At 35.0% G+C, this 22,545-nt stretch overlaps 2 protein-coding genes across 3 annotated transcripts; both read left to right on the top strand.

Annotated features, from left to right (window-relative positions):
• Positions 1 to 2,666: 2,666 nt before the first annotated feature.
• LOC147391718 (carbon catabolite repressor protein 4 homolog 4-like) lies at positions 2,667 to 8,790 on the top strand. Its single transcript, XM_086457294.1, has 10 exons — positions 2,667 to 2,685; positions 2,872 to 2,981; positions 3,122 to 3,162; positions 5,038 to 5,087; positions 5,178 to 5,247; positions 5,403 to 5,524; positions 6,899 to 7,032; positions 7,196 to 7,325; positions 7,565 to 7,712; positions 8,289 to 8,790. Exons 2-10 carry the CDS (start codon positions 2,879 to 2,881, stop codon positions 8,568 to 8,570), a joined length of 1,080 nt encoding a protein of 359 aa, XP_086313420.1. The 5' UTR covers positions 2,667 to 2,685; positions 2,872 to 2,878; the 3' UTR covers positions 8,571 to 8,790.
• Positions 8,791 to 9,837: 1,047 nt separating this feature from the next.
• Positions 9,838 to 20,005, top strand: LOC147391717 (carbon catabolite repressor protein 4 homolog 4-like). Of its 2 annotated transcripts, XM_086457291.1 has the most exons (10): positions 9,838 to 10,065; positions 10,253 to 10,365; positions 10,474 to 10,514; positions 11,164 to 11,213; positions 11,648 to 11,717; positions 11,910 to 12,031; positions 17,106 to 17,239; positions 17,461 to 17,611; positions 17,914 to 18,061; positions 19,532 to 20,005. In XM_086457291.1, exons 1-10 carry the CDS (start codon positions 10,007 to 10,009, stop codon positions 19,817 to 19,819), a joined length of 1,176 nt encoding a protein of 391 aa, XP_086313417.1. In that variant the 5' UTR covers positions 9,838 to 10,006; the 3' UTR covers positions 19,820 to 20,005. The 2 variants fall into 2 exon arrangements, with proteins under 2 accessions (XP_086313417.1, XP_086313418.1); XM_086457292.1 differs by lacking the exon at positions 11,164 to 11,213 and having other exon boundaries at positions 10,040 to 10,065.
• Positions 20,006 to 22,545: the final 2,540 nt, after the last annotated feature.

Raw genomic sequence — 22,545 nt, 5'->3', positions numbered from 1 at the left:
TCTCACACACACACACACACACACACACACACACAGCTGTTATTAATTCCTATGCAGATCATCAAAGAGTTGTACACAATTGGGGTGGCATTAGCAGAAGTTGGGGTGGTCATAGTAGCTCTCTAAATAAATTATATGGTTGAATTTTTCAAGTAGTTGATAAAGTTTATCTATTTCCTTAAATAGTGCATTTGTGCCCAATCTTTTTAGATGGTTAATGGTCGATTTTCAAAAACTGCAAAAGAGTTATTGTGCTCGATATAATATCAATTATAACTGTGAATATATCCATAGTAATAACTTGAATTAAGATGTTTTCTTTTTAAATTGTCGAACTCGATGACTACAATGTTGAATGCAATAATAAAAAGTGGTGAACTCGGCATTGTAATTAATGTGATCTATTTTTTTTTTTCTTTTTTCATTTTTTTGACTTCAATTATTGAATAAATCTTCTTGAAATATCCAAAATGCATATATCATATTTGTGAAATTGATAATCTTAAAAAAAATTTAGAATCTCAACTTCTTTTTTCATTTTTTTATATATATAAATCATCAAAATAAATTGAAAATACCTCTAAATGTTATTATTCGTCAATCACCGGAAATGATCACAATTGTTGTTGAAAAACCTAGGTATATGAAGAAGATTAGAAGAAAAAAAAAGGTAATTTGAATATTTCAAAACTACTACAGCAAGATACGATCTTAAGGGACCATTAAGAAATAAAAAAAGTGTACTATCAAGCTACGGCCCCAAAAGTTAGGGATTAAAAAAAAAAAAAAAAAACCCTTTTACAATGTTTATTAATTAATTTTCGTTATTATTATATATAAACAGGGTTAACCATTACATGGGTCAGCTTTGGATTAAGATCTTGAGGCCCATTTAGCACTAATCACGCAAACTGATAGTTTTATACCTACTTGGGGTATCGATTGAGCCTATTGGCCTGGCCGCCGACAAAACAAGGGTTAGGGCCTTTATATTGAGTTTGGGGTCAATAGTTATTTAGTTCGTCAAATATGGGTTGGGCTAAGTCCTATTAGTGCGCAGCCCGGTTCATCCTTGTCCCATTATTATATATGTTAGATATATTCGTAAAATATTTAATAAAATAAATATTTTTCTAATAAAAATAAAATATATTGTATAATTAGAATTTGACTCTCATTTATTACAACTAGAAGATAGCATGAGCAAATGCACATTAATCAAAAGGGCTTATTTGAAATTTAAAATATTGATTAAAATTTTATTTTTAAGATTACATGGTAAAAAAGATATTTTTATAATTTTGGAAACAAAGCAACGTGTAGTTGTATTTTTCTTAGTTTTGACTTAAATAACCCTCATTATTTAATTTCAAATAAAAAGTGGGGGCATTTATGACCATCCAAAATTTGGTGTTGAACCACTTCTACTCCACCTTCTCTCTTTATGATGGTAAAGATTATAGGTTAATAAGACATTAATTGCAAATTTGAATGGAGAATCTTCAACCACAATTTAAAAAAAAAATATATATATATATATTTTCATTAAATTATGAATTTTAATTGTTTTATTTGGCCCAAACTTGAATCGAGTCAAGGCCAAGCGACTTAGGACTGGGCTACAACTTCATCGACATAGGTATGTCGGGCCAGTTCAGGTAGAGCCCACTTCTTTAGGGCTTAATCGAGCCCGGTCAAAACCTGCCCATACAGTCCTAATCCCTAGTGTATCCTACATCATCCAACTCCAAAAAACACAAGTACTGAGGCAAACCCATAAGAGCATCTCGATTGGAGATGTTAAAATTGACAAGTTAAAGATGTCACGTAAGTAGTTTTGTCAAATGTTAGCCCATTTTTAACATGTGAAGTAACTTAACACGTCCAAACTCCAACTCACGCACTACTGCACATATGGTAACCACCTTTTTGTACCTATTGTTGTTGTTTTTATTTATTTATTTATTTTAAACTAATAAAATAGGCATTATTGACTATTGTTTTCAAAACTAATACATTAGCAAGTTGTCGTGGCTAGCTAAACCACTAACCACAACTAACACACACACACTGGCATTTGACACCCTTAACAAAGCCACCAACTTGTCCATTATAGATGCTCTAATATGCTCTCAATTTGAAGTCAACCTAATACTAATACCATCATGCTTCTTCAAGGTAGTGTTAAAGGCACTCCAAATATTACTAAGGGTGCCAACACCATATTCAATATTTTTGTTTGATGTGAGTTAAAAGTTTTGGAATGAATTAATTTTTTATGAGGATAGTTTCTATGATGAGGTGATTATTTTCAACAAAAATCAATTCACTCCGGAATTTCTAATCCCATGGTAATTTTTTTTTACGATTCTGCAACTTGTTTTAATGGGGTTAAAAGTTTAGGAATAAACTGATTTTATGTGAGGATGATCTCCTCATCATAGAGACCATCCTCACCAAAAATATATGAGAGTTGTTCGGCACCAGTCTCATTAGCAAACGTTTTACCCCACAAAATGGAATCGTTTAATCAGACGCAATCCAACAGACGAAATCTAAATATATATATTTATTGGCTATGGTGTTAGAGTGCTCTTAGTAATAATTGGGGTGCCTTTAACACTACCCTTGTTAGAAGGAGGATTTAACGATTGACACTCCTTCCCAAATCCCCACAGCTCGAAGGTAGCTCCAATTCTTCCAATCCAAAGTCGTTTAAAAAATAAAAATAAAATAAAATTGGGGTTTAGTTCTACTGTCTGATATGAATTATGATACGATTGTTCTAGTTTTTATTTTATTTATTTTTATAATTTTTAAAAAGTTAGTTATTGTTGAGGTTTCGATTCTGATTCTCCACTTGACCGACAGGTTTTGTATGAGCAAAATGAGCAGAGCTATTGCGCCACTGTGTCCGAAATTCATCTCTGTGGAAGACGGAAAAGAAAGTAGTAGTAGTAGTAGTAGTAATCCCGAAGATGGTATGTAAATCTCTCTATTAAAATTTACTACTTATTCATCTCAAACTGATTCAATCTCACCTTTTAATAATTTTTTAATTTTTAATTTTTTATTTAAAGATGAAAATGCTTAAATTTTTTTGATCTAAATTATGTTACAGGGTTTAGATTCCGTGTTGTCTCATATAACATTTTGGCTCAGGTATGCCAATTTCATTAACATTGTATCTTTATCCATGATAGTTGTATTGGATATTGTCTTTGTATCTATAATCAATTCGGTATGGGGGCGCCACGAAGAAGAATATATGGACTCTTTTATCCAACTTGAGATTTATGTGGTGTTCAGTGTTCTTCTTCTATTTATTTGCTAAAAACGTTATGTTGTTTCATGGTTGAGCTGACTCATTGACAAAACATATGGTAAATAGTAAAGAATTTTTTCACCCACCTTTCGTCTTCTTAAGTGTTTGCTCTATCTGGTCGAGTGTTCGAAACTGAGTGGTCTACTGACTCATCTTATTTCATGTTGGAAAACTTTTGTGGGTTCAGGGCGTGTGATCATAGGCAGGGGTGGATTTAGAGTGGGGGCGCTTGCCACCACAATAGTTTTCAAATTCTATGGATTAATGTACTATTGCGACATATTTTAATGGTGGATAAAGAAATTTACCACTATTGCCCCCACTAATTTTTTTGTCCACTCTTAGTCACAACTATTTTTTTCACTCTTAATTGTCCCCACAATTTTTTTTTCTACTCTTGGTTCACCCCACATGAGCAAAATCCTGGCTCTGCCCTTGATCATAGGGACTAGTCCCATATGCTAACCAACCAATTACTCTAAAAGACCAATCTGTTGGATATGGGGAGAACTATGAATATAAGAGGGTCACAGGGTTTAACTAGGGTATGTCACACCCGAGAGTGGAGGAAAATATACACTCAACACTCCTCCTCACCCATATGGGTGGAAAGAATAGAACCCATGACCTATACGAACCTAGCGTTCTAATACCATGTTAGCCAACCAACTACTCTAAAAGATCGATCTATTGGATAGGGAAAGAACTATGAATATAAGAGGGTCACGAGGCTTAACTGGAGATGACATACCCATGAATGGATGGAAATATACGCTCGACATTAAAAGGATGTGCGGAAACCCTGCGATATAAAAAAAGAAGTAATTCGACCTATTGAAAAATAAAATCCTTCAAGGTTTATGTTGTAGAAATAAGGACACCTAATTATATCAGACTTTGACTGGCCTTACTAAGTTAGTAAGGATTTCACCATTACTAAGGGTCCTTGGGCTCACCTTGTGTCATAAAAAAACACGATCTAGTGCTTCAAGGTTGTAGATGAAAAAACTCTATGAACTTTGAAAAAAAAAAATTCAAAAAAAGTTTTTTTCACTGTTGAATTTTAATTTTAAATTTTGGAATTAGGTAGCCCTCCATTTTCAAAACCTTGGATCAAGCCCCAAAAAAATTGTTTTTTTGGATTTGAGTTTTTCGTTGAAATTTAGAAGGCTGTGGTGTTGGATTGCTAATGTGGTAATCCATTTGAGCAAAACAACCTAGTAAGGCTTAAAATTTTACTAAGTTAGTAAGGAAAATGTTTCTTATTATATTATTAATACATGAAGTATACTAGCCCTACTTGTGTGAGTAGAAAAAAAAAATTTAATTAATCATCCTCTTCTTGGTCACATGTCTATGAGTGGGTGTTTTGGTATTTGACATAGAGAAGTAAATAACGTTTTTTGCCCCATCGTTATGGAACCCTATATCATCCATCAAATCCTTTCCCAACTATTTGAGGTCGAATGAATTTTATCCATAGGATGTGTTAACATGATGCTGATCTCATAAAAAACAGGCTTACTGATCACAACAAAAATGGTGCATGCTAGATCTCATTGGACCATCATTACTATGCTGATGGGCAGTTCATGATGTCAAAGCTTTTGATTTTTATTATATAATAAAGAATTAGAGTGAGTGCTTATAGCATGGAATTTTATTTAACAAGGGTCACTTGTAACACATTAAAAAGTTATCTTTGTATGCAGGTGTATGTAAAGGATTCCCGGTATCCATACTCTCCATCACCTTGTCTCAGGTATTATCTAGTCAAACTATGGGATTGTGACGCTTAAAAGCTATTGGACTGTGATACTTAAAGGTTTGATTATGTCTATGTTTGTTATAGGTGGGAAGCTCGATCCCAAGCAGTTTTGACCATTCTTAAAAGCCTTAAGGCTGACTTCCTTTGCATACAGGTCTGTAGTTTTTGTTCACTCATTAAGTGGTTAGCTAAAAATTCACTTCCCCCCCCCCCCCTAATTCTTGCTTTTCAAGGTTTTATATTTTGAGAGTTTTAAAGATAAATTTAATGGTTCCATCTTAATTTAGAATGCATTGTACATTGTTACAGGAGTTAGATGAGTTTGATAGCTTTTACAAAGGACTTTTGGAGAGCTATGGGTATACAAGTATCTATATTCAAAGAAGTGGAGATAAACTTGATGGGTGTGGGATATTTTACAAGCACAATAGGTATATCAGATCATTTCTTTTCCTATGTGAAATAGATAAGTGAACCTATACTTGTATTCATGCTGATTTTTTTTTTGTTGGCAAGTGTAGTGCTTTGAAACTGGATTTTTTTTGGACACCTCAGTCCTCAAATACATCGTGGATTTGCCACACCCACATCTTTTAGAAACCAAGGCAACTGGAAAATTTATTGAGTACATTTCCGGACCATTTCTTTCCGAGTGGAATAGTTCAGAAAAAAGTGAAGAAGCATTGAAAAATCTAAGTTTCACACCAGACCTAGTGATTTAAAATGGGGATGGGGGCCAATTCAATGCATATTTGTCATCATCATCATCAAAGCCTTGTACCAAAAATTCACGGTCAACTAAATGAATCATGTTCCCTCCATTCGATTCTGTATAAAGCTATGTCTTCTATTATCGCAAGTGTGTCCAATCTGCTATCCGTATCCCAATCCACATTCTTTTGGGGGTCTCCCTGTTTCTCTTTTAGAATCGTCAACTTTTATGTTCCTTAAAAGTGGGGCTGTAATTGGCCTTTGTTGCACATGACTTAACCATCTAAACTGACCTTCTCTTAGATTATTGCTTGTTGGGGCTAGTCTTTCATTCGTGGCTGCGTTCATTCCTAGTTTTATCGTTTTTAGTCTTTCCACTCAGCCATCTCAACATCCTCATCTCTGTTAACATGTTGCTTCTTAATCGCCCAACATTCAACTCAATAAATCTTATAATTTTTTTAAAATCTGATTGGGATGTGTAAGTATGTAACACTCCAGAAGCACACCTTCACTTTAACCATCTAGTTCTAATTATGTAGCAACATCCGCATCAATCTCTCAATCGTTGTGTATAATAGAACTATAGTGGCAAAAATGGTAGCCTCAAAGTATTTCCAAGCCATCATTTTTTATTAGCCGTTCCTCGTCATGGGTGTCATACCGAACTTTCACTCTACGTACTTAGTATTGGTTCTGCTTATTGTATGGCACTTGGACTCCAAAAGCAGTTCTCCTCCTTTGAACACTAGAGACACTCAAAAGATGAGAATTTTGTATATCAACTTGGGTAGCTGGGACAAGTATGCAATTTTACACTAAACCTTTCAGTTAAGATGACAAATTCATTTTAAATTTTTCCTTAAAATAAGACCAAACTTAGAAATGTAATTTATATGTCAATACTGGTAACTTATTCATTTTTATCTTCAGAGCAGAATTGGTCCTAGAGGAGAAAATTGAATATAATGATTTTACACTAAACCTTTCAGTTAAGATGACAAATTCATTTTAAATTTTTCCTTAAAATAAGACCAAACTTAGAAATGTAATTTATATGTCAATACTGGTAACTTATTCATTTTTATCTTCAGAGCAGAATTGGTCCTAGAGGAGAAAATTGAATATAATGATCTTGTAGATGCTGTTCAAGATGAAAATTCTTTACGTGCAAATAAGCATGATGATGCACCAATCAGTGAAAATAGAGAAGCCGCCCCAAGAGAAGGTATTTCATTTGTCTAAATACGTTTTCTTTTGTTCTCAATTCATTGAGCTACATTTATAATTGATTGAACCATTTATTAGTAACCCAAGATAAGACAATGAAAATTAATTAAATTCTTTCTCATGGTATAATGGTAATTTATTTTGCAATGTACTATATTCAGGTTTGCCTCCAAAGAATCATCAGGATCCTCGTGTAAGATTGAAACTTGATTGTGTGGGAATAATGGCAGCTTTTAAACTTAAGGATCCGTTCAATCATCTTGTTATCGTGGCAAACACTCACCTTTATTGGTAAAAATGATTTAAAGTTTCACTTTGTTTATTATTATTCATTATTGTCATTTTGAGTTGACCTCTATTATAATCCATTTTCCTTTTCAAACAATCTGATAAGTAACCAAGTCACTAAGGTTAGAACCAGAGTAAATTGGGAAAAATCTCTCACGCCTATTATTTTCCGAATTTCGATTGTGTTTTTTTTTTTCTCTATTGGATTCTTGAGTTAAAGATGTTTAAGTTTGCTATTGCAGGGACCCAGAATTTGCAGATGTGAAGCTTGCACAAGCTAAATATCTTCTATTGCGTTTGGCTCAGTTTAAGACAATCATTTCAAGCAAATTTGATTGCAAACCTTCTGTGATTCTGTGTGGGGATTTCAATTCTATTCCTGGAGATAGGGTTTGTTTGCGCATACATGTTTTGATTTATTGAAGTTTCAATATTGCATACATGTTACTTAGTGTTTCTTCATATTGGTTCAAATCTTTTCTAACAAGCTTCTTTAACATGTACTTTTGCCTAACATCCAAGACTTCATGGAGATGTTAACATTGTCCACGAAATTCATTTTCCAATAATACTTTTCCCTATTTTGTCTTTTAGTGAAAAAGAAAAGGGTATGTTGATTTTTTACATAATCAATGTTTGTTTACCTAATAAATGCTAATGGAAATTTAGTTTTTTGATTTAAATGTCTTGTTTTGTAATAAATGCTTTGACAATCAATGTTAATGTAATAAATGTATTTATTATGTAAAAGACTAACATATCCTTGTCTTTTTCACTAAAAGATAAAATGGGGAAGGGTATTATTGAAAAAAAGTGGTGGAGAATGCTAACGTCCCCACGAAGTCTTGGGGATTCCAAAGTTGTAAATAATACCTTGTTACACCCAAAGGATGATGTGTATGAAATTATATGTAATTTAGAGATCCTTGAATTACTATAAGATTTCTAGCGTTGTTGCTGTTTCAGGTTTATGAGTGCCTTGTTTCAGGGAACCCTTGTTCCATCCCACTTCCGTTGACCAGCGTTTATGCATTTATTGGAGGAGAACCGCCATTCACAAACTGCACCCCAGATTTCACTAATACACTTGACTACATATTCTTTTCTCCTTCTGGACCCCTGAAACCAGTCAGTTTCCTTGAACTTTCGGGGTTTGATGCTCCTGACATAGTCGGTGGGTTGCCCAATGAACACCACCCAAGCGATCATTTGCCCATTGGTGCCGATTTTGAGCTTGCCCCCACTTGATACTTGTAATGGTAAAAGGCGGTTTTGATCCAGTTATTGAGAAACTAAAGAAAGTACAGTGAAGCTGAAGCACTATTTCATTGTATCGTTACTTTGATGAGGCAATAAAATTGTCGAGAGGGTTTAATTGTCTACTCTATCATAGAAAAATACAATGTACTTCATATGATATGAACTACAACTAAGGTATTGAGTTGCGCATCACAATTTTTTTTTTGCATCTGATGAGCATTGTTGGGCTCTATTATCTGTCATTGGTTTGGCATGCCTACCAGTTTGCCCGTTGTCGTGATCTAACACTATAAAATTGCTAATTCACTTAAAATAGAAAATAGTTATCATTTGAGTTTGTGTTAATAAACAATTTTATATGGGTTCGGACCACGAGACAACCTTGATGACCTCTTTTGAAAGGGTGGTGATAATATGACTCCCCCACATGACATACTCAATCGGCTCTCTGGTGTGGGATGTGCTAGAACTAGAGACTTTATGCCTCAAGATACACAATTGCACATCTCCGTACGCACAACTGCACATATTTTTGAGGATGTGTATCTCGAGGCATAGAGTCTATGGTTCTGGCACACCCCACGTGGGGTAGTCATATTATCACCACTCCTTTTGAATACCTTTGTCTTATGCGTCGTGATAATCTGACTCCCCCACATGGCATACTCAAAATACTTTCTTGATGCGGTATGCTCTAAAACCATAGATTTCCTCGGGATACGCATATGCACATCCTTTAAAATATGTGCGGTTTTGTACCTTGAGGTAAAAAGATTTATGGATCCAGCACATGCCACATTAATAGAGTATTTTAGTATGCCAGTGGGGGATTCAGAATATCATTACTTGTCTTATATGGGTTGGAAGTTTTGGAATGAGTTTGGTTTTTTTTTTTCTTTATGAAGATAATCTCTATGGTGAAGAGATCTTCCTCACAAAAAATCTGCCTATTCGTAAACTTCTAATCCCATTAAAATTGATTCATAGGTTGATGGACAATCAATTTTTACCATTAACTCGTAAACTAATTTTAATGGGATAAGAAATTTGAGAATGGGCTTGTTTTATTTTATTTTTTATTCTTTATGAGGATGATCTCTATGACGAGAAGAAAATCCTCAAAAAAAAAAAAAAAAAAAGGTGAAATATGTAATGGTCAGGATATAAGAGGAGGTCAAAATCGTTTACATGCAAAATCTAATCGTTAAGATACAAGATGTATCTCGGGAATACATCTCTAAAGTAAATCTCAACCATTGGATTTTGTATTTACATGGATCCAACTATGAGACAGATGGATATGGTTTTGGATTTGTAGGCCCAATTGGAATAGGGCCATTAATGGTCCAGCCCATTGACAGCCCGAACTTATTCCATTTCCACCTCTTCCAACCCTAACGCAAACCAAAACAGAGGAAATCACGATGCTTCTGAAAGGAGGATCAACACTGCTACCCCTAATCTCCTCAGTTCGAACTCGAAGGTATGTTTGATTATCTCTAGAATCTCCTCTAATCTTCCAAAGAAATTTAAAAGAATTTTAATAAAATGAAATCAGAGTTTTGAGTTAAACTGTGTGATACTTCTCTCCTGTGGCCACGTGTTATAATTGTGAAGGGTTAAAATAAGTTTGTTATTATAATTCTGATTTGTGCACCACCCACGGTTAGGTTCTGTTGTATGAGCAAAATGAGCAGAGCTACTGTGGTGCCATCGTGTCCGAAATTCATCTCTGTAGACAGCAGAGAAGAAATTAATCGTAGTAATAGTAGTCCTGAAGATGGTATTTAATCTCTCTCTCACCTCAAACTGATCCAATCTCACTTTTGAATTTATTTATTTCTTTTTTAAAGATGAAAATGCTTTAATTTTAAGCTAAATTATGTTTCAGGGTTCAGATTCCGTCTCGTCTCATATAACATTTTGGCTCAGGTTTGTCAATTTCATTAACATATGGACTCTTTTTTTAATTTTTTTTTTTTTTTTATGTGTGTTATGTGTTCAATTAGTCTAGATGAGTCATTAATAAATCAAGTTATGAAAGGGTTCAATTTCTTATAGGATATCTGATTCTTGTGAGAGATTGATTGAAGATGTTTTATCTTAATTTTCCTTTTTTGTTCAAGTGTAGGTAAATGTCGCGAGACTTTTTACAATATTAGAGATTTATTTGAATGATTTCATCCATTTAGTATGTTGGATCACTTTTAACCTTTAAACCAATGTTTTAAAAAACTGAATTGATGATTTAATTGAAAATTTATCAAATTGGTCAGACCATGGTCGAACCTTTGTTCAATTTGATTTGATCGATTTACATCTATTCTCCTCTTTATGCATCTGAGGTTTTTCCTCCCATTAACAAATGAAATATGTCTATTGATTGCTAAGCTGGGTTAAATGGAGCGCTCCATGTTTTATCAGTATCAAGTGTTAGCATGGTCACCACTATGTTGATGCGTTCATGATTTCCAAGCTTTTGATGTCTATCATGGAATAAAGATGTTGTTATTGCTTATAAGATGGAGTTTTATTTTAATGATGGTCGACTGTAACACATTAAAGTCATCTTTATATGTAGGTGTATGTAAAGAGTTCATGGTTTCCACATTCTCCATCACCTTGTCTCAGGTATTCTTCTTTAGTCAAGCTATTGGATTGTGAGTGCTTAGAAATTGCCCCCTTTTGAAAATCAATCACAAAGAAAATGTTTATTGATTAGAGAAAGGAGACTTATACCAAAAATTTGGGGTCACCTAAGCATAGCCCAACAGAAGAGCTCACAACCAAGCTAAAACCCATGCAGGCCCATAGAGGTGCCCTTGTATTGTTCATTTTGACTAAAAAGAATGACCTAAAACTGCGGGTGATTTGGACAAGAACGATAAATTTTCCAACTCTGTTATGAAAATTGAGTGGGCACAATTTGTTTTTCGAGTCAGTGCAACTATGTAAAAAATGTGCTTAGTAACTCACAGTGTAGTTTGTTTTTTCTATGGTATTTCGTGTTTTAGGTAATTGCCACATTTGGGTGACTATTTGAATATGTATATTTTTTATTATAGGTGGAAAGCACGATCTCAAGCAATTTTGACCGTTCTTAAAAGCTTCAAGGCTGACTTCCTTTGCATACAGGTTTGTACTTTTCTGTTTAATCATTAAGTGGTTAGGTAAAACTTCACTTTTTCCCACCTAATTCTTACTTTTTTGAGGTTTCTCAACTACCATTTGCTTGTTGAGGATCTCTTGTTGGTACTTATTCATCCAAGATAAATTCAATGGTACCATCTTAATTACAAATGCATAGTGCATAGTGCATTGTTGCAGGAGTTAGACGAGTATGATAAATTTTACAAAGGAATTATGGAGAGCAACGGATATTCAAGTATTTATATTCAGAGAGGCGGACAAAAACGTGATGGGTGTGGGATTTTTTACAAGCACAATAGGTATATCCGACCATTTCCTTTTTCGATGTTTATTGGTGAATGAACCTATACTTGTAGTCACTTGGATTATTTTTTGATTTTGTTGGACAAGTGAAGTGCTTTGAACTGTTTTTATTTATAGGTATAGGGTTAGTGGTTAGCAAATGAAATTGGGTTTAAGGGGGTTTGAACCTAGGATATTGGTTCAACACTCCACACGTCTTACCACTTAACTAGGTTGGCACGTCATCTGGTTTTTTTTGACACCTCAAATGCATCGTGGATTTGCCACACCCATGTCTTGTAGAAACTGTAGACCAAGGATGAAAAGGATCAACTTGTCACGTGGACAATTTTTTGATTTTGTTGGACAAGTAAATTTCTTTGAAATGATCCTTTTTTTTTTTTGTTGGGGGGTGGGGACCTCAAATGCAGTGTGGAGTTGCCACACTCATGTCTTGTAGAAATTATGGACCAAGGATGAAAATGGTCTACCATGGGGGAGTTTGTAAGGGTATTTCTGTCTTGTCTTATTTTCTGGGCATTCCTTTATAAGCCTATTCTCTTCTTGTAATACTATGAAATGCTTTAGATGTGACTTGGATGGGGAATACACTTTTGGTGACTTTTCTAATCTTCTTGTATCTGATGGAACTATCCATCAATCTTCTTGCACTAATATTCCCGAGCAGAATGGTGTCGCTAAAGTAAACACAAACACATTGTTGAGACTACTCGTTCCCTTCTTCTCTCTCTGCTAGTGTATTTTGGGGTGAAGTAATTCTCACTACTGTGCACTTGATCAATAGGATTCCTACTGTATCTCTGGCCTTTCTCCTTTTGAGAGGTTGTATGGTATAGCTCTAGATTACTCTTGTTTGAAAGTTTTTGTTAAACTTGTTTTGTTCTAAGACCCCATGCTGAACGTACTAAACTCTCTGCTCAATCTGCTATTTGTGGTCTTTCTTGGCTGTGTTGAGGGCCACAAGGGATATTGTTGTTTTGATCCTATTATTCATAAGCTATATGTATCTCGTTATGCTGTGTTTTGGAACATATTTCTTTCTTCTCTATTTCTAACATTTCCCATAGTCTCACTAAATCTAATCATATTTATATTGATCCTTTTCCTAATGATGATGATATGTTGCCTACTGAAAGTTCCACTCCCATACCACCTCCTTTTACAATTTTTTCTTGTGCAGATCCCGATGGTCTTCCTCGAACTACCATGCATATTCTAAGACTGAGGCTATTGTTCTTCCAAGATATTTTCAATGCATTCGTAAGCTTCCTCAAAAATTAAGATTCTCTAACTCTTGTTACTTTGATGCATTCTCGTCATTTTTAGTATCTATTCATAATCTTTCCTAGTCAACCTCCTATAAGGAGTTTGTACTTGAACCCTTTTGGCAACATGCTATGGATGAGGAACTCTTTGCTCTACATCAGATAGGAACTTGGGATCTAGTGCTGCTTCCAACTAACAAGCATACTGTTGGTTCTCGCTGGGTTTACAAAGTTAAGACTAAGTCTGATGGTTTTGTTTAGAGGTACAAGATTCGCCTAGTTGCACAAGGCTTCACTCAGTGGTATGGGTTTTGATTGTGAAGATTCATTTGCTCCAGTAGCAAAGATGACCATTGTTCGTACTCTTATTGCAGTTGCATCCGTCCATCAGTGGGCTCTCTCTTAGTTTGATGTCAAGAATGCCTTTTTGAATGGGGATCTCATTGAGAAAGTTTACATGACCCCTCCTCCTGGAGTGTTCCATAATCTTGGTGAGGTATGCAGGCTCAGGAAGGCATTACATGGTCTCAAACAAGCTCATCGAGCCTAGTTTGAGAATTTCTCTACATTCATGGGTTCTTTTGGCTTCTGCTCTAGCGATCATGATTCTACACTATTTATTCGCTCCACCTCTATTGGTCGCATCCTTTTCCCTCTCTATGTTGATGATATGATCCTAACTGGTGATGACATTGATGGGTTGCTTAGTTGAAACTTCAGTTAAGTCATCAGTTTGAGATGAAGGATTTGGGGCCCCTACGCTACTTTCTTGGCATTGAGGTAGCCATCTCTCCTAAAAGTTATCTTCTCTCTCAGTCCAAGTACATTACTGACATCATTGAGCTCACTCACATGACTAACTCTCGTACTATTGAGACTCCCCTTGAGCTCAATGCGTGGTATACTTCTTTTTATGGTCCTCTTCTATTTGATCTAACTCTCTGTTACACCATAGCTAGCGATTTGGTCTATCTTACCATCACTCGACCAAATATTGCATATGTTGCCCACATTGTTAGTCAGTTTGTTTTCTCTCCTACTACTGTTCATTGGGCAGTAGTTGTTCTCATTTTTCGCTATCTTCGGGGGTCTTTACATTAAAGTTTATTATTTTCCTCCACTTCTGTTTTGGAGTTTCGAACTTACTCTACTGCTGACTGGGCCGGTGATCGTTCTAATTGCAAGTCCACCATTGGCTTCTGTGTTTTTCTGGGCGATTATCTCATTTCTTGGAAGAGTAAGAAACAATCTGTCGTTTCTTGTTCTTCCACAAAGGCTGAGTACCGAGCTATGGCTTCCACAACTGCTGAGATAGTTTGGTTATGTTGGCTGCTTTCCATTATGGGAGTAACTATTTTCGACTCCACTCCTTTGTAATATGATAATAGGAATGCTATCTAGATTGCCCACAACTTTGTGTTTCATGAGTGCACCAAAATATAGAGATTGATTTTCATCTCACTCGTCATCTTCTTCAGCATTGCACCATCACCTTGCCTTTCATCTCCTCATACTTGCAGTTGGCCGATTTCTTTACGAAATCTCACACTATTCAGTGCTTTTGCTTTCTTCTTGGCAAACTCTTGATGCTTCTTGCCACCATATCGTGAGTTTAGGGGGGATGTTAAAGTATATTAGAGTTTGTACGGTATTTCTGTCTCTTCCTATTTTTTGGGCATTCCTATATGCCAATTCTCTTCTTGTAATGGTTTAGGGAATTTCTACTCCAAATGAATCTCTCCCTTTTCTTTCTATTTTGACTAACAAGATGAAGCAAAAATTGAGAAGTTTTGAAAAATGTTAGGTACAACTAGACCTAGTAATTTAAAATGAGGATGGAGGCCTACAATGCATCATCATCATCAAAGCCTTACAAAAAAATTTTGGGGCCAATTGAACAAATCATGTTCCTCCATTCAATTTTTTCTAAAGCCATGCCTTTTCCTTTTGAAAGTGTGTTCAAATCCACTCTCCCTACCCTAATCCATATTATTTTGGGTCTTCCTTTTGCCTTTTTAAAACCGTCAACTTGCACATTCCTTATAAGTGGTGTTGTAATTGGCCCTTGTACTTATGACTAAACCATCTAAATCGACTTTCTCTTTGTTCATGACCTGTAGGGACTGCTTAATGCGGAACGCAAATCAAGTCAATGGTCAAGGGTTCTAATGAATTTTTATTTATTTATTTAGGTTTTCACTTATTTGGGTCTGAATTTATCATTTTATCGTTCAGGATTATTTTAGATTAATTCTTTATATAGTTTTCTATTTTAGGACTTTAATTTTATGCTTTTGGACTTATTTTGATGTTTTATTGACCTATGATCTTAGTATAATATTTAGTGGCAGTTTTGTAACTTTGGTTTGTCTTTTATTTAAGTTTATTAGAGTTGAAAATTAAAAGAGAAAAAATTACAAAATTAAGTTATTTATTTGGAATTTTAGTTTGATTAGGATTCTTGGATTTATTTTCTTTATATATAGATTGTAATAGGGTTTTTTTTTTAAACGAAGAATTTTGATGAATAAAGAATGATTTTCTTTCATGGAGTATGAGTTCTCTACCGTTTTGTGTGTGATTCCAAGGTACTCTTTTTTCTATCATCTTCTCATCTTTCTAATTTTTTTTTTTTATTTTCTTGAAATCTTGTATCCATAAAAAATCCTCTTTTCTTGATTTTCTTTTAATCCTTATTGTTCTTTATTCTTGATTCTCGATTCTTGATTCACATTCTTGATTATCGAAACTTACAAACCTCAACTCTAATCCTTTCTCCATTCTCCATTTTTATAGCCTTTAATCCTTAAACCTTAACCTTTAACCATTTTACTCTAGCCTGTTGAAAATATTGTAATTGTAATTTTTTTTTTTGGTCATTGGGATTGTGGTCATACTTGCAAAAGGTCAAAATTAAACATAAACACTCAAATCCTTTTGGGTTTACCCTATCCTACCAAAATCCTTTACCCAATCCTAAACCAAATTCCCTAACCACCCATTTTCCCCTTCTTCCCTCACCATCATGAGCTCGTACTTGCTTATTAATTTTCTTGAATGATGAATAAAATTGAGATTGGAGCTTTGATATTCTCATTAATTGTGTGTTGTGAGGCCATTTTGGAGTGAGTCCAAGGGTAACATTCACGGTCCTACATCACTACTACTTTTTTTTAATGATAAGTAGGGCTAATGCGTTTATTTCTAATTTTATCCCTTTTAGTTTTTTCCCTTATCTATCTCAATTCTCAACATCCTTTTCCTTGTTACATTCGACTTTAAAATGGTGCTTCTTGATTACTCAAGATCCAAATCAATAAAGTCTAGCTAGTCTTGCTGCCATCTTATAAAATTCACTTTTTAATCTAATAATTGGGATGTAGAGCACTCCAAAAGCACACCTCTACTTTAATTATCTAGCTCTAATTCCATGGCAGTATCTTCATCAATCTCTCACTCCTTATGTGTAATAGAACCAAGGTGGCGAAAGTGGTCACCTTGGGGTTTTCCTGTCATCTCTAACTTTTCACTCTATGTACTCTGTTTTGGTTCTGCTTATTCCATAGTTCTTGGACTCCGAAGCATCTCTCCTTCGAACACTTGAGACACTAAAAATGTGAGGGGTGTGAAAGAACTAATTTTTATTTGTTGGACATCACAAGGTTAAAATTGGAAGAATTGTGTATATTGATTTGGGCCATTGGATTTTTTTTTTTGGGTGGGGAGCGGAATTTAACACTAAAATGTAATTTATATGTAATTCATACGTAATTCTTGTTAACGTATTCTTTGTTATCTTATTCAGTGTGGAATTGGTCCTCGAGGAGAAAATTGAATATAATGATCTTGTAGACACTGTGCAAGATGAAAATGCTTTATATGTGAATGAACATGATGATGCGCCAAACAGTGACGATAAAGAAGCTTCACCAAGAGAAGGTATAGATTTTGAATTTATGAATAAGGCTTTGTTGTTGTTGTAGAAGGCCCACTTACTGAAAATGTGGTAGAAATACTCTACTACATGTTGTACTCATGTATTGCTTTCTACAATAATCATCGAACCTTTAGTTAGTAACCAATATAAGACAATGAACACTAAGTACGTGTTTTTGTATTATTTCTTCTCTTTTAATGGTCTTGCAATAAATAATATTCAGGTTCGCCTCCAAAGAATTATCAGGCTGACCGTGGGGATCCTAATGATCCTCGTGTAAGATTGAAACGAGACTGTGTGGGAATAATGGCAGCATTTAAACTCAAGGATCCGTCTCATCATCTTGTTATAGTGGCAACCACTCACCTTTATTGGTAAACACTTTATTTATTTGTATTCATTATTGTCTTTTTATGTATCCCACCTCTATGATCATCTTTTTTTTTCTTCTTTCTCAAGCAATCGAAGTAACCAGATCTTTTTATGAAATGTTGGAACCAGAGTAAATTGGGGAAAGTCACTCACACTCCATTTACTCTCTCTGATAATCCATGTTGCATTTTTTTTTTTCAAATTATCTTCAATTTCAGTTTTGATTATTTCCCACAACTCCCTCCCCCATTTTTTTTTCCTGTTGGATTCTTGAATTAGGAAAGTTGAACTTTTGCTACTGCAGGGACCCAGAATGGGCTGATGTGAAGCTTGCACAAGCTAAATATCTTCTATTACGATTGTCTCAGTTTAAGACAATCATTTCAAAAAAATTTGACTGCAGGCCTTCGGTGATTGTGTGTGGTGACTTCAATTCTACTCCTGGAGACAAGGTTTGTTTCTGCATTTCAATATTGCATGCATGTTACTTATTGTCCCTTCACATTGGTTCAGTTCTTTCCTAGCCAGTGTCTTTGACCTCTACTTTTAACTTGCATTTATTTTGAGTTACTTTCTACTGTTATTCATATTAAAGTGAAGTTAATACCATGTAAGCTAGGGCTTAGACCCATAGCTCAGTTGGTTTGACACATTGCAAAGCAACTTTGAGGTCATGGGTTCAAGTCCAGCTTACAAAAAAAAAACACACGTAAAATTTCTTTGTACCAAGTACTGAAGGGAGTTTTTTTTGTGTGGGTGGGGGGGTTGATATGAAAAATAGCAGAACATTTGTAAAAATATACAAATGGAAAATACGAGGTGTTTTTTTTTTTAACTAGAACCCTGAAAAAGAATAATGTGTAAAACTAGGAAGAGATTTAGTATATGTGCTGTAAAAGTGGATCTGTAATAAGTTGGGCAAGTTAAGGTGGATTCGCTCTTTCTTAGAATGTTAAATTCATTTTTTTTTTCAATTATGGAACCAATCAAAACCTTCCTATAAGTGGCGAATTTCCCTAATCTTTCCTTGGAAGTTATTATGACTATGATATGTCAATGATGTTTTTGGCAATTTCTTCGAATTTATTTGCTCCTGCTGTAGTTGATCAGCTTGTTCTAGCCTGTTGTTTTGGACTTCGGTAGTCTATTGGAACTTCTTTCAACAGAGTAGAGCTAAGAAGGAAATTTTTTTGTAGAATTATACCCAAACTATAAAATTCCCATAATTTTATAACATGTCTCAAAATATTTCCTTTTTCCAAGTACCGTTCGAGAGGCTTACATTTTTTTTCCTTGCAAAATACCCATTGACATTCCTATTCATTTCTCGAAGTTTTTATGTACTGTCCCCAAATTTTTATAATTGCATTATTTCCTTGAAATTATGCCAACTTTAATTTGAGCGAACTTTCAACCCTGTTAAACCCATCTAAATCCTTTTGGTCCCTTAAAAATAAATTCCTAGGTACTTTTCTTACAAAAAAAAAAAAAAAAAGGAGGAAAAAACTAGAAATAATTATACCAACCAAGGTAAAAACAAGAACAATGAATGAACTTCGTGCATCCTTTTACAATATACTCCAATTGGAAAACAAACTCTTCAATAGTTAATTTTCTCAACACTGGACAATGTGTCTAAATGAAGTGAATTACAGATTTTGAGGCTCCTAAAAGGACATGGTATAGAACAACTTGAGAGGATTATAAACAGTTATGTTTCTATACTATTTTCATCGTTTCCCTGAAAAATGGTTTTGTTCCACAATGGGTTGAAAATTTCCCTCTCTTGAGAGGTCAAAAACGACACCTCAACATCCACATGATACCTTGATTACATCCAAATCTGTGTCTTTGTGAATTTATATGAAATTTAGAGATCCCTGGATTACTATAAAATTTCTGATAACCTTATGTTGTTTCAGGTCTACCAATGCCTTCTTTCGGGGAATCACAATTCTAAGGAGCTACCAATTTCCTTGACCAGTGTTTATGCATTTAGTGGAAGTGAACCGCCATTCACTAACTGCACCCCAGATTTCACTAATACTCTAGACTACATATTCTTTTCTCCTTCAGGAGCCCTGAAACCAGTCAGTTTCCTTGAAGTTCCGGGGTTCGATTCTTCTGACATAGTTGGTGGGTTGCCCAACTACCACCACCCAAGTGATCATTTACCCATTGGTGCTGATTTTGAGGTTGTCCAAACTTGAAACTCACAATGCTAATTCTCATCTTCATGGTACCAAAGCGGTTTTGATTCAGTTACTTAGAAACTAAAGACAGTACAACGATGAGTTTGGCATTAGTAATCTGATTTGTTCGATTGTTCTGAATCACTATTTCATTATATCATTACTTTGATGATGCAATAAAATTGTCAAGAGGGTTTAATTTCCTACCTGGTTGTCGAAAATTACTAATGGAATTTTATGAGATCTTTCATTTATCTAGTCTTACCAATTTTATGATGGTTCAAAGAGTAGTGGTTAGTAAGGTGAAGTTGGGTTCAATGGGATTTGAACCTAAGAAGACATGGGAACAACAGACGACACATCTTACCAACTTAGCTAAGTTGGCACATCACAGCTTCCTATTAATGTTCTCTCTCAATTTTTATTGAACTGCCTTTGTAATCTATTTCTTGCTAGTAAGCTTTGTCCTCGTATTCTTGATGGGAAAATATCAGAAAATAGAGCCTAATGGAGGGTCTTGAGCCAAAATTTTTTGCTCACTGAATCTGGGATCCACCAATCACATGAGCCCATGTGTCTTGAATGGCAACCCCAATTTACAAAATTACCCTCATTAGGCTTGACATGGCACACTCTAGAGTCTCAGGAAAAAAAATCACTCTCTTGAGTCATACTGATTATTTGAGGTCCTCCTTCACTCACCAAGATGAGGGGGTCCTTTTCAATGGAAAAGAGACCAAATGGGGCTAAAATGTTTAGCTGATACAATGTACTTGATATGAAGCGAACCACACAACTTAGGCATTGAATACCACATCACATTTCTTGCGTATTGATGGGCTTCAGTATCTGCTTGTTACTTGGTCGGTTTGGCATTAGAACTATTTTGCCAGTTGTGATCTTCAGACACTAAAAGTACAATTATTGTGGGAGCCATCGCATTGTTCGTCTTCTCCTCAATCCACTGTTTAAGTGAACTTGAACTTCAGGTATGTAATTTTTACTTGGCCTCATATATGTGTTATAAATGGCATGTGCTCTGATCCAAATGTTTTCTGTAGCTAAAATCCACATCTTTGTGGTTAGGTGATCCCAGGTCTGCAATATTACCCCCTCACAGACTTTCTACCAGGTAGAGCCTGTTTTTATGAGATCTTTGACTCAGGTGCGGGCGGGTCCGTCGTAGTCTCAATGTTGACGTCCTGAAATATCCAAGTTTGTACTTCAAAGAGGGAAAGGAACTTAACAAGGCATGGAATTCACAGATGTCATATTGGACCAATATATATATATTTAAGATAAACTATGGATTGGGATGGTAGGTTCATCTAAAATGGACAAAAGAAACATGAAATCTTGATCGTGTAAACATGAAATTTAATATATAATGTGCCTTTGGGACACCTGTTTTATCCAGATTGTAGAAGTTATTTATTGATAATTCTTGGATGATTTTACAATCACTTTAATAGAGTATTTATAGAAGTGTTACATCATGTCAAGATATGGAAAGGAAACAAATGTAAGGATCCTAAATTACCAATGACAGATTCTATTGCCACACCAACTTTTGTTAACGCCTTCCCAATTCATATGTAAATCACCAAAGAATTAGCACACATTAGGGGTGGCATTAGCAAAAGTTGGTGCGGTAATAGAATCTCTCATTCTTAATTAACTTAAATCATTCTTATTATTTAAATATCCTAATTTTCAATATAATATAAATGTATGATTATCAATTATTGCCTTCCATTTATGATGTGAGATGCAAGGACAATGATACAATGTATCTCATTTATCTTTGTACCATGCATCTCATTCTCTAACACCGACCATTGGAATCCCATGTTTTCTCATTAGTCACCTTGAACCCTAAACCTATATATATATATATATAGAAATCAGATATAAACACACTTTCAGTAATAGAAGAGGTAGTTCTGAACAGAATTGAATATTTGATCTGAGCCCAACTCCTTGGAATAAGGCTTCGATGGTCATGATGCATTCATATCTTAATTGGGGCTGAATCTGCTAAAAGTATTGCTAGCATGCCTCCTTGGTGCTGCAGAAGCTGCCATTTGGCCTTCATATTTCTATTAAAATTTGTGTTGGAAATTCATAGACCAGTCTTGGCATCTAGTGACGCATTAAAGGCCTCACATTCAACGACCCACCCATTATGGGCCCCGTCATGGCCCATGACCTCATAAACCACTAGTACTCAAGCAGTATCCAGTCCAGTCCAGATCAAAAGCCACCCACCAAAATGTTGTTAAAGGTCGGCAATAAAATTGACGTAGGTGAACTCATAGTGATGTGTACCATTCAATTGTTTGGGACCACTTCTTGACTAGAACTCAATTAGGTCTAATTAATTTTACTTCAAGGGTCCGGTTCCGTAGACAATATTCTAGACAACATGCTTTGTCTTATATGAGGGAATGAGTTGATTTTTTGCGAGGATGATCTCTATTGTGAGGGGATCATCCTCACAAAAAATCAGCATATTCTGAAATTACTAGCCCTAGTTTACAAGTTGAAGAATTGTGGACCATTCATCTTTTTTACCGTTAGTTTGTAACCACTTTTCATAGGGTTAGAAGTTTTAGAATTGGCTGATTTTTTGTGAGGACGACCTCCTCACCATAAAGACCATCTTCCAAAAAAATCAGCCCATTCCGAATTTTTTTTCATATAGGACAAAACGTTGTTTAGGGATAGCCATCCATACTTCAATT

This window comes from Akebia trifoliata, chromosome 11 (genome assembly GCF_017979445.1).
Source record: "Akebia trifoliata isolate Shusen 1 chromosome 11, ASM1797944v1, whole genome shotgun sequence".
NCBI lineage: Eukaryota > Viridiplantae > Streptophyta > Magnoliopsida > Ranunculales > Lardizabalaceae > Akebia > Akebia trifoliata.
The sequence above is the reverse complement of the archived record's forward strand: the minus strand, read 5'-3'. Positions and strand labels throughout refer to the sequence as shown.